This window comes from Chiloscyllium plagiosum, unplaced genomic scaffold (genome assembly GCF_037043375.1).
Source record: "Chiloscyllium plagiosum isolate Xiang-an unplaced genomic scaffold, Cpla_swu_hap1 HiC_scaffold_5, whole genome shotgun sequence".
Taxonomy (NCBI): Eukaryota; Metazoa; Chordata; class Chondrichthyes; order Orectolobiformes; family Hemiscylliidae; genus Chiloscyllium; species Chiloscyllium plagiosum.
Window position 1 is genome coordinate 121,266,485 of NW_028270143.1, and position 12,889 is coordinate 121,279,373.

A 12,889-nucleotide genomic window follows, 5' to 3' on the forward strand; every position below is an offset into this window, starting at 1 on the left:
AGAGGTAGGTTCTTTATACAGACAGTGGTGGGTGCATGGAATGCACTGCCGGCAGTACAGCACGGAAACAGACCCTTTGGTCCAACCCGTCCATGCCAACCAGATATTCCAACCCAATCTAGTTCCAACTGCCAGCACGCAACCCATATCCCTCCAAACCCTTCCAATTCATATACCCATCCAAATGCCTTTTAAATGTTGCAATTGTACCAGCCTCCACCACTTCCTCTGGCAGCTCACTCATACACGTACCACCTTCTGCGTGAAAATATTGCCCCTTAGGTCTCTTTTGTATCTTTCCCCCCTCACCCAAAATCTATGCCCTCTAGTTCTGGATTCCCCCAACCCAGGGAAAAGACTTTGTTTATTTATCCTATCCATGCCCTTCATAATTTTGTAAACCTCTATAAGGTCACCCCTCAGTCTCCGATGCTCCAGGGAAAACAGCCCCAGTCTATTCAGCCTCTCCCTATAACTCAAATCCTCCAACTCTGGCAACATCCTTGTAAATCTTTTCTGAACCCTTTCAGGTTTCACAACATCTTTCCAATAGGAGGGAGACCAGAATTGCATGCAATACTCCAACAGTGGCCTAACCAATGTCCTGTACAGCCACAACATGACCTCCCAACTCCTGTACTCAATTCTCTGACCGATAAAGGAAAGCATACCAAATGTCTTTTTCACTATCCTATCTACCTGCAACTCCACTTTCAAGGAGCTATGAACCTGCACTCCAAGGTCTCTTTGTTCAACAACACTCCCTAGGACCTTACCATTAAGTGTATAAGTCCTGCTAAGATTTGCTTTCCCAAAATGCAGCACCTCGTATTTATCTGAATTAAACTCCATCTGCCACTTCTCAGTCCATTGGCCCATCTGATTAAGATCCTGTTGTAATCTGAGGTAACCTTCTTCACTGTCCACTACACCTCCAATTTTGGTGTCATCTGCAAACTTACTAACTATATCTCTATGCTCACATCTAAATCATTTATATAAGTGACGAAAATTAGAGGGCCTAGCACCGATCCTTGTGGCACTCCACTGATCACAGGCCTCCAGTCTGAAAAATAACCCTCCACCACCACCTTCTGTCTTCTACCTTTGAGCCAGTTCTGTATCCAAATGGCTAGTTCTCCCCGTATTCCGTGAGATCTAATCTTGCTAATCAGTCTCCTATGGGGAACCATGTCATAGTAGAGTCAGATACATTAGGGATATTAAGCGACTCTCAGATAGGCACATGGAAGATAGTACAATGAAGGGTGTGTAGGTTAGTCTGATCTTAGAGTAGGATAAAAGGCCGGCACAACATCAAGGGATGAAGGGCCTGTACTGTGCTGTACTGTTCTGTGTTCTATGTTTATCAACATCCTGGCAACTATGATTGACCAGAAACACAACTGAACTAGCCATGTAAATACTGTGGCCACAACAGCAGGTCAGAGGCAAGGAATCCTGAAGTGAATAATTAACATCTTCAATCCTTAAAGTTGCTTTACGATTTACAAGGCACAAGTGTGATGGAATACTTCCCACTTGCCTGATTGCATGCATTTCTAAGAACATTGAAGAACCTTGAAACTACCCAGGACACAGCAGCAGCTTGATTGGCACCATGTCCACAAACATTTTTCCCTTCACCACTGACAATCAGTAACAACAATATTTACTACTTATAAGATTCACTGTAGAAATTCACCAAGGCTTCTTAGACAGCACCTTACAACCCACAATCGCTTCCATCTAGAAGGATAAGTGCAGCCAATACATTTGAATGCCACTACCTGCAAATTCCCCTCCAAACCACTCATCATCCAGAATTGGAAAATAAACAGCTGCTCCTTCAGTGTTACTGGGTCAAAATTCTGGAATTCTTGCTCTATAGCATTATGGGACTATATATGGAAAGACTGTGGTGATTCAAGAATGCAGCTCACCACCACCTTCTCAATGGCACCTAGGGATGGGCAATAGGTGCTAATGAATTGAAATAGCGAAGCAACCTGTGAATGGAGGAGCAGTGAGCAGTTGGTCATATACTGGCAATGGCAGAGTTACAAGCTGATGTGCCTGCCAGAGACCAAGCATAGAGGAGGAAGAGAGTGGTGACTGAGAACCAGGACTATATTTTGCTAAGACTAGGAAAGGGAAAGGGGGGGGGTGAATGTGATGAATCCAAGTTCCAAATAATAATAAGTGTACATTATAAATCTTCATCACATTAGTAATTGTCTGGATAAAATATTCCAGCATTTTAAATGTGCGATGGAAATGGATTAGCTGTAACCTCAGTAATCTGGAAAGTATGTTTCATAAGAACATAAGAAATAGGAGCAGGAGTCGACCATCAGGTCCACACACCACCTTCACCATTTAATAAGATCATGGCTGATCTTTTTGTGGACTCAGCTCCAGTTGCTGGCCTGCTCACGTAACCCTTAATTCCTTTACTGTTCAAAAATCTACCTGTCTCTGCCTTAAAAATGTTCAATGAGGTAGCCTCAACTGCTTCACTGGGTGGGGAATTCCACAGATTCACAACCCTTTGGTTGAAGGAGTTCCTCCTCAATCAGTTCCCAATCTTCTCCTCCTTATTTTGATGCTTTGCCCCATTTCTAATTTCACCTGCCAGTAGAAACAACCTCCCTGCTTCTATTTCATATATTCCGTTCATAACTTTATATGTTTCTATAGGATCCCCCTTCATTCTTCTGAATCCCATTGAATAAAGTCCCAATCTAAGTTTCCCACACAGCGACATGGTGCAATTTTTCATTAGAGCTTTGAAGAATCATCTAGACTGCAAACGTTAGCTTACTGCCTCTCCATGGACACTGCCTGATCCGCTGTGGTTTCCAGCATTGTTTGTTTTCAGTACAGATTCCAGCATTTGCAGTCATTTGCTGTTACTTAGAAAATAATGATGTAATTGGGTAGAATTAGCGTGGATTTGTTAAAGGAAAGACATGTTTGGTAAATATTTTGGAGTTATTTGAAGATGTTAATTATAACTCAGATAAAGGAGCATTAGAGGATGCGGTGTCTTTGGATTTCAGAAAGGTTTTGATAAGGTTACCACAAGGAAGTTAGTAAACAAAATTAGAGCACTTGTGATTGGGGCTAATATAATGTATGAATTGAGAATTAGTTAACAGACAGAAAACAAAGAGTAGGAATAAATGGATCATTCTGAGGATGGCAGTTCTGGCTCAAGGATCATTGCTGAAGCTACAGTTGTTCAGAATCTATATTAAAGATTTGAATGTGTGGACTGAATAATATTTCCAAACTTTCTGATGATACAAAACTATATGTGTCATTGTAAGTTATGAGGAGAAAGCAAAGAGACTATAAGGAGATTTGGACCAGCTCAATTAATTGTCAAGAGCATGGCAGATGGAATGTAATGAAAATAAGTGTGAAAAAAGTATTCAATATTTCTCAAATGTTGAGGAGTTAGGAAGAATTGATGTTTAAAGGAACCTTGTTATCCTTATTCATGACTGACCAAACACCAGCACACAGGTGCAGCAAGCGATTAGGAAGGCAAATGATATGTGGCCTTCATCACAAGGATACTTGAGTAGAGACAAGATGTTTTAATGTAATTTGTAGATTCTTAAGGTGCCACACCTGGAGTCGTGTATTCAGTCTTGGTCTCCTTATCTAAAGAGCTGGATTAAAATTCTGAAACTATCTGCCCATCAGCACTGTGGGTATCCCTACACGCCAAGGACTGCAGTGTTTAAAAAGGTAGCTCACCACACCTTCTTAAGCACGATTAGGGATGTTGTATAAATGCTGGCCTAGCTAATGATGCCCACGTCAATTGAATGAATTTTTAAAAATGCTTGCCATGGAAGGATTACATCAGAGTTTCACCAGCTAATCCCTGCGATTGTGAGATTATTTTACGAGAAGAGTTGAAGGGGCCCACATTCTCTAACATTTCAAAGACTAGGATCTCATTGAAACTTTGGGGCGGCACGGTGGCACAATGGTTAGCACTGCTGCCTCACAGCGCCAGAGACCCAGGTTCAATTCCCGCCTCAGGCGACTGACTGTGGAGTTTGCACGTTCTCCCCGTGTCTGCGTGGGTTTCCTCTAGGCGCTCCGGTTTCCTCCCACAGTCCAAAGATGTGCAGGTTAGGTGAATTGGCCATGCTAAATTGCCAATTAGGTGAGGGGTAAATGTAGGGGTATGGGTGGGTTGCGCTTCGGCGGGGCGGTGTGGACTTGTTGGGCCGAAGCGCCTGTTTCCACACTGTAAGTAATCTAATAAAAAAAAATTACAAAATTCTTTGGATGTAAATAAGATGTTTCTCCTGGTTGCTGAATCTAGAAACAGAGGTCATATAGCCCATTTAAAATTAAGATGAGGAGGAATTTTTCATTTAGAAAATGGTGAATCTCTAAGACTATGGAAGCTCAATCATTGAACATGTTCAAGGCAGAAACTGATAGATTTCAGGATACTAACGACATCAAGAGATTATGAGGACAGTGTAGGATAGTGATTAGATTAGATTTTTTTTAGATTAGATTAGAAACAGGCCCTTCGGCCCAACAAATCCACACCGACCCGCCGAAGCGTAACCCACCCATACCCCTACATTTACCCCTTACCTAACACTACGGGCAATTTAGCATGGCCAATTCACCTGACCTGCACATCTTTGGACTGTGGGAGGAAACCGGAGCACCCGGAGGAAACCCACGCAGACATGGGGTGAACGTGCAAACTCCACACAGTCAGTCGCCTGAGGCGGGAATTGAACCCGGGTCTCTGGCGCTGTGAGGCAGCAGTGCTAACCACTGTGCCACCGTGATGTTGAGGCAGATAATCAGCCATCATCTAATTGAATTGTACAGTAAGCTCAATGCTCTGAGTGGCCTACTCCTGCTCCTGTGCTCCTAAGCATCTTGACTTCATCCATCCATTATGAATTCATAACCCTTAATTCCCTTTCCTGGCAAAAAAATGTGCTGGGAATCCCTTGAAGGCTGCAGTGAAGGGGACAAATTGAAGACAAGGGAAGAGTTAGTTAGGTGGCACGGTGGCTCAATGGTTAGCACTGCTGCCTCACAGTGCCAGGCACCCGGGTTTGATTCCAGCCTCGGGCGACTGTTTGTTTGGAGTTTGCACATTCTCCCTGTGTCTGCGTAGGTTTCCTCTGGGTACTCCGGTTTCCTTCCACAATCTAAAGATGTGCAGGTTAGGTGAATTGGCAATGCTAAATTGCCCATTGTGTTCAGGGATGTGTATGATAGGTGCATTAGTCAGAGGTAAATATAGGATAATAGGGTAGGTGGTGTACATCTGGTGGGTTACTCTTCGGAGGGTTGGTGTGGACCTGTTGGGCCAAATGGCCTGTTTCCACACTGTAAGGATTCTATTATTCTGTAATAAACATGGCCAATGAATGAGCCAAAGGCAGTCTCTGCAGGCAGCTCTTTGAAACACTATGCCAACTAGCTAAAGTGTATGACTGTGTTGCAGGAACAGCTGGTATAGCAGGGGACGTGGCTGCAACCAAAATTGTCGAACTATCCAAACGGAATCGTGAGCTAACCGTGGAAAATGAGAGCATGAAATCCAAAATCAAGCAGCTGGGCAACAAGTTACAGGAGCTGGAAAAGGTGGTGTGGCTGCTGCCTTCTCACGGAATCTCAGAGGCACAATGAGGAATTGGCAACAATGATATTCAATCTTTCACCCCAGTGTATCAGCCTGTGGGTACAAAAGAAATGTGATATTTCCACCAGAACTGTTCCTCTGACTTAAATAAGGTGCCAGATGGACAGAGAGGTGTTTAGTTATAAATGTATTTTACCTCCACAATAACGGTCATGGTAGCTTATATGTGAAGTCATTTGAGACATCTCATCTTTTCTAAGTAACATAGCCCAGACAAACAACAAAGAGTTTTGTAAGGTTGGAACAATTAGCAATTCCTGAACTAGAGCATGTACTCTGTGCTCCAGGAAGTATTGTTGAATAGATTATCCTTGACACCATTACAAATCCAGAGAGATGGATTTGGTACTGAGAGTTAGAAATCTTCTGATATGGCTCTGCCATGAACATAAAATCTGTGGGTAGATGTTGATCTCTGTTGATTCAATCTGTGTCTTTTAAAAATGGTAGTGGGTTTTCTACAGTTGTCACATTGACCAAACAGCAAGATTTCTGCTAGAAGTACTTCTTGCACTCTGAGTTAACCTGATTTTAAACAATTGTAGTTTGATGTTCAGACTATTACATAAGCATTTCATCCTGAGTCAGATCATTGAATATCAAGTAATATTTGAATTTTATGAGGGTTATGCTTCAAAAATGGCTGCGATTCTGTAATATCTTGACATAATATTGTTGTAGGAATTCTACATTTATATAGCAAAGCTGCGGTATGGCATCAACTACTTGTACTTGCAGTGGCTACAGCTTGAATATTTGCTTGAAAAGGGCAATTTTAAACTTTGATGCTGTTTCCCAGACCTTATGTGGAGGGTAGTGTTGGAGCCATTGCACTGTCCTTCTTGTACAAGTTGTCCGACTAATTGTAGCTAGTTTATACACCGTACAAAGATAATTAGAGATCAGCTTTTTCATTGTCAATCTTAATGTTGTGGCCTGGACAAATGCCAGAGAAAACCACTATTTCAGAGCAGGTCAAAGTTGGTTGTGGAAGTGGCACACATGTCTGTCTCGTGCCATCTCATATAGTCCTAATGTTGAAAATCTTGTTACTCCTTTTGCTCCTGCTGTCAGGTAAATTTGTTTCATAAGCTGAAAAAGTGAGAGCACAATGGCCTACTGTTCCTGTCATCATTTTGATATTTAATAGCTGTAACATTTTTATGCCCTCAATTATATTATGGTTGTTTTGATAGCTTGATGCCACTCAAACAGCCAGCACCAAAGAATCATCTGGACGCACCAACAAAGAATTGTCTCCCAGGATACAAAACAGCTCACTGGTCAGTGAAATAATAAGACTGTGTCTCTCTTACTCTTTTTGCCTTTCCTCTGTCTTTAGTTGTTCATCTTATATGCTTCCTTTATTTCCTACTCTGATGTTGCCAATACTTGTAGCTATTGGCCTCCCTTCTGTCTGCCCATCTACACCTGACAGAGATATATGAGAATATGACGGCCAGAGATAGGGTGGAAAGAATGTTATTCCATGAGTAGAGAGAGCGCATATATTTAAGGAAAGAGGCAGAAGGCTAAGAGGAAAGTTGAGGAAGAAGTTTTTCATTCAGGGTGGTTGAAGTCTGGAGCTCACTGCCTAAAAGGTGAAGCTCTTGTAACATTTAAGTTGTATTTAGATGTTCACTTGTGTTGCCTTATCCTCCAGAACTGTGGGCCAAAAGCTGTAAAATGGGGTTAGTGTAGTCAGATCTTTGTGTTACTGGCAAGGACATGATGGCATCTTTCTGTGCTGCAAATATCTGAATTTTCTTCACAGTCATCTGTTACTTTTCTTTTGTTTCTTTGTACTTCTGCATCTCCAGCTGGCTTTTGCACTTTTTTTCGCAAGTTGTTCACCAATCATCTTCACTTCCATTATCCTGTCCACCATAATTATGGAGATAGATTGGATAAGTTGGGATTGTTTCCCTTGGAGAAGAAAAGGCTAAGAGGAAATATGATTTAAGTTTTCAAATAACTTGAGGGGTCTGGACAGACTAGATGGGGACAAATTGTTTTCACTTATAAAATTATTGAGAATGAGATGGCACAGTTTGTAAGTAATTGGTAAAAGAAAAAGCAGATGCAATGTGTGAAAAAAAGCTTTTCACACAGCAAGTCCTTAGACATGTGGAGGCTGGTTCAGTTGATGGATTCAACAGGGTATTAGTATTAAATGACTAATTGAATAGAAACAATGTACAAGGTCACACTTGAGAAAAGGGCAGAATAATGGCAGGAAGGCACGATGCTTATTCAGAGAACTGATGCAGACACGATGGGCCAAGTGGCCTCCTCTTGCGGTGCTGCTTCACACAACCTTCACTGTCCTTTGTTATCACTCATGCTTGTTATTTTTGTGTTTCCTTATTTCCTTTGTTCTCTTCATGGGTTTTTGCTGTTTTTTCCATTTCCAGTTGCCTTTCTCTCTGAATTTTCCTCAGTTCTATTCCCGTTTTATTGCAGTGCCTTCAGCAGACATTTGAGAAGCTCATTTATTTTATATACAATGGTAATACAGTCACAGATCAGGAAAAGGCCAGGGAAATGCATCCTCCCCAATCTCTCTCTTTCCTTTGTTTTCTCATTTCTGCTGTTCCCATTCAACATGTCGCAATCAATTATTTTCATTTGAATAATTTTTGGCATTATTCACAAAAATTATTGAGAAAACTACAATGATAATCATGATCCTCAATCTATACCTTGGTACACATTGTAATTATATGTTGATTCTGGTGCTTGTTTACAGCAGTCTGACATCCTTGATGCAAAAGCCCTACATGAAAAACTTGCAGCAACCAATCTAAAACTGATTGAGTCTCGAAACCAAATACTGAGTGTCAAACAAGAGTTGAAAATGGCCCACAAGGTATGACATCTGAATTATGGTAAAGCTAGTAATATTGGTTGATTACAATAGCAGGCTCCTACATCCACCCACACCATAGAAATGAGCAAGTTACTGTTACCTGAAATGTTTTTACTTGTCATGTAGGAAACATGTAGGATAGTATGAAATTCCAGTATTATAAACCCATCCACTGACTTCAACTGAGAGTAGAACTAGGCAGGGTTTAAACTGGCATTGCACTTAAACTTATCAGTTTTCTGAATTGAAAGGGGTGAGAGTTAGGTTAAGGTTACTCCCATATGTAATTTCATTTGAAACTTCATTGCAGCACTGATGGAGATGAAAAATCGGTCTGATGTACATGTTTCAAGTTTCATCAGAACTAGATAAAAGCTGTATTAGCTCTTAAACAAGCGTGTGAAGGTAAAGGATGGGAGGGAGGAAAGGATAAAAAGGTTCCTAATAAGTTGAAAGCCAAGAAAGGGGGAAAAATAGCAAAAAAGAATAATGTTGTAAAGCAAAGGAGATGATGATGTGAAAAGTAGAAAAAGTAAATGTGGGTCTAGAAGAGGTTTAAATGGGGACAGCAAAACCATTGCTAACAGCTGTTGTCCAAAAGAATGGGGGCAGAAGTTTTTTTTTAATCATTCATGGGACAAGAGCTTCACTGGCGAGCCCAGCATTTATTGCCCATCCCTAATTGCCCAGCGGCAGTTAAGAGTCAACCTCATTGCTGTAGGTCTGGAGTTACATGAAGGCAAATGTGGTAAGGATGGCAGTTTCATTCCTTCGAGGGCATTAGTGAACCTGAAGGGTTTTTCCGGCAATTGACAATGTTATTATCTGGAATTGTTGATTTGGGTGCTGAGTGCAGCAAGGCTGCAAAATGCCTAGATGAAAAGTTAGGTGCTACTCCTCAAATTTCTATTGAGCTTCAATGTAACTGTTTAGGAGGCAGAGATTCAGACACATCAGAATGGGGATGGAGCGGAGAATTAAAATGACTGGCAGCCAGAAACACAGGGTCACAGAGTGTATGGAAGTGCTCTGCAAAGTGGTCACCCAAAATGCAGTGAAGATGTCCTTATTTTTACCAGGTATTAGCTAATGAAGTGGGAGAAGATGTGAATATTCAACATTTATTGAATAACAAGGGGACATGGCGCGGGAGAGCTCAGCAGATCCAAATCTTGCAGAAGAAGGTAAGGCATCCCAATGCAAGTTGTAGGGTAGGGTTGTTCCTCATTTAACTGTGCTGGTAACTAAAATTTTAGTATCTGGGTCGCAACTGTTGGGTTATTTCTGATTCATTGGTATTTGTTTCTGATTTAGATTAGATTAGATTTCTTACAGTGCGGCCAACAAGTCCACACCGACCCTCCGAAGAGCAACCCACCCAGACCCCTACACTTACCCCTTCACCTAACACTACAGGCAATTTAGCATGGCCAATTCACCTAACCTGCACATCTTTTGGACTGTGGGAGGAAACCGGAGCACCCGGAAGAAACCCACGCAGACACGGGGAGAATGTGCAAACTCCACACAGACAGTCACCTAAGGCTGGAATTGAACCCGGGTCTCTGGCGCTGTGAAGCACCAGTGCTAACCACTGTGCATTTGGAGGAGGAGATCTGCAATGAGCCAGAACTTTGTCACTAATTTACTAAATGTAACCAAGTCTTAAACCATTGTCTTTCCTAATTTAATTGGAGGAATGTATGTGGTTAAATGTGGCCCACTATTATATATTAATCAAAGATGTTGGTTGAACAAAAGAATCAATTGCACGCTTGCACTATAAACTGGAAGATAAATTCACATTTCAAGCAAGGCTGAAATTTATGGTTCTTTTGAACCAGTTTTCCAAATACCTTCCAAAATTCCTTATGCTATATATTGACACCTTTACAGCCTCAGTGCTCACAGCTTCTAGTCCTGTCACTGTGCTAAGTCAGTATAGATTGATCACCTTCATAATCTTTGCTGGGCTTTGAAAGTTTTCTTTTCAGTTATCCTGCATCAAGTATCTTTACATCTCAGACAAGTCTAATTAATTAATATTGGCATTGTCTACCTGTGTACTTGGATTCTCTGGTTTTGGTTTCCTGTCTGTAACACTGATGGTATGCCACTCCCAAATGAGATATGAGAAATAGTATGTCGTCTCATAACCAATTGTCTTTTCATTCTTAGCCTCCAATCTCTGTCATTTTTTTTACCTTCTACAAAATTGAGCAGTACCCTCAGTCCTTCCTCACTCCTGCAATCTACACTTTATTAAAGATTAGCTTTGTACTATCAAATTACACCTAATGCATAATCTTTAAATATTTTAGATAGATTCTTAATTACCAAAGAAATGAAATATTGTCAGGAATATTGTAAGAATGCAGAATTGAGGTTAAAATCAATCAACCATGATCTTATTGAATAGCAGAGTAGATTTGAAGGGCCGAGTATGTTCATAATTGTCAGCTGTCGCTCAGTGGTTGTAATCTTACTTCTGTGTTAAAAGGTTGTAGGTTTAAGTCCCATTCTGGAAAAATGAGCATTCTCACTGCACTACTCAGGAAGTGCTACACTGTTAGTGTGCCAGTTTTCAGATGAGATGTTAGAATTATATTTGTCTGCCATTTAGGACGTACAGAGGACAGCACGCTAGCTCAATGGTTAGCGTTACTGTCTTACAGCACCAGGACCTGGGCTCAATTCCACCCTTGGGTAACTTTCTGTGTGGAGTTTGTATATTCTCCGAGTGTCTACATAAGTTTCCTCCAGGTACTTAGGTCTCCTCCCATAGTCCAAAGATGTGCAGGTTTGGTGGATTGGCCATGCTAAATTGCCCATAGCGTACAGGGATGAGCAGGCTAAATGGATTAATTATGGGAGAGTGCAAGGTTAAGGGGAAAGGGTAAGAGGGTGGCTCTGAGTGGGATGCTCTTCGGAGGGTCATTGTGGACTCAATGGGCTAAATGGCTTGCTTCCACACTGTAGGGATTCTATGATTCTAAAAGAACCCATGCCGCTGTATAGAAGAAAGGCAAGGTAGTTCTTCCCGATATTCTTGGCATTATTGTCCTTTGGTATTATGACTATGAGACCTTGCGATGCAAACATTGGTTGCCTTATTTCCTATATGACAACAGTTTGAAGGTATGTGTATTCCCTAATTAAACTGCATTCTGCATTTTATTTTTATGCATTCAATAGATTTTGGGACATTTACCAAATATCACTGTTGTCATTTTTGTTTTCGTGAGATTATTGAGTTTGCTCATTCTTTTTTAGAATCAAGCTATGGCTTCACTGTCTTTCCTGCTCACCACTTCCCTCCTTCTCACTACTTTTTCTGAATCTCTTGCACTCCCATTCCCTCCTCTTGCCAAAATCCTCCTCCTCAGTATTTGCTTACAGCGAGAGTTCAGTAGAGGGAAATGGCAAGAAGGAGGGGAGCCGGAGGATCAGGGAAGAAAGAGGCAAGCTGCAGGGTTGGAATATGATGGGGGCAAGCAATAGAAGCGGTTGTGAGCTGGAGGTAATTTGAAAGAGGTAATAAGTTCTTAAGAATTAGTAAGTGGATTTCTAGAAGTAAGTCAAGCTAGTCAATAGTTATCAATGTAAAAATTACAGGCCAGGATGTAACCCATTCTAATTAAACATTTTCTTATGAGATAACAATGTCTATTTAGCATATTTTTGATTAGCAAACTTTTTTTAGGAACACATTAAAAGTGTTAAATGAGGATAGCTTAGTATGACATAAAGCATTTTGGGATGTCCTGAAGTCATGAAGGCCTCTGTCTAAGTTCCAGTTCTTTCTTTCTTTCACTATCTCTATCTGCTGCACTTTTTTAGTTTTTTGATGCTCTGCATGATTGACCTGAGGCAATTCAGCTCACTTTTTCAGTTTTAAAGAAAAGAAACTGCTGGTGACTAGCAATGTTACCGAGGATATTTGAGGTTCGTAATCAGTTTTATTGCAAAAAATATCATTGTGGCACAGTCTATTCTTGCATATCTTATTATTTCTCATGTTTAACTAGATCCAAGAGTTGGTAAGCCAAATGGGGCTAAATAACCAGAAGGGACGGTCATCTGAACACAGTGTGGAAGAGGAAATGCTAGGTATTTCAGGATTGCGGCGTTTGTCAAATCAAGACAAAAATGTAGCATACATTCGTACACTAGAGAAAGAAAGAAAGGAAGCATTGGAAGTAAGTACTTTATAATCTCTGGATAATACAGCACTACCCGTGAGAAATTCACCATTTATTTCCATTCACAAAGGTCTCAAGGCTAATTTCTAAATATCAAAGTCAGAGCTGAGTTGC

General features: G+C 41.0%; 1 protein-coding gene across 1 annotated transcript in view; it reads left to right on the forward strand.

Annotated features, from left to right (window-relative positions):
- The window catches only part of ccdc13 (coiled-coil domain containing 13), an 89,503-nt gene that overhangs the window by 18,814 nt on the left and 57,800 nt on the right, over positions 1-12,889 (forward strand). The window contains exons 3-7 of the mRNA XM_043690811.2: positions 5,507-5,646; positions 6,901-6,987; positions 8,454-8,573; positions 9,653-9,757; positions 12,602-12,772. Of these exons, the coding sequence (XP_043546746.2) occupies positions 5,507-5,646; positions 6,901-6,987; positions 8,454-8,573; positions 9,653-9,757; positions 12,602-12,772 (623 nt within the window). The remainder of the gene's footprint in view (positions 1-5,506; positions 5,647-6,900; positions 6,988-8,453; positions 8,574-9,652; positions 9,758-12,601; positions 12,773-12,889) is intronic.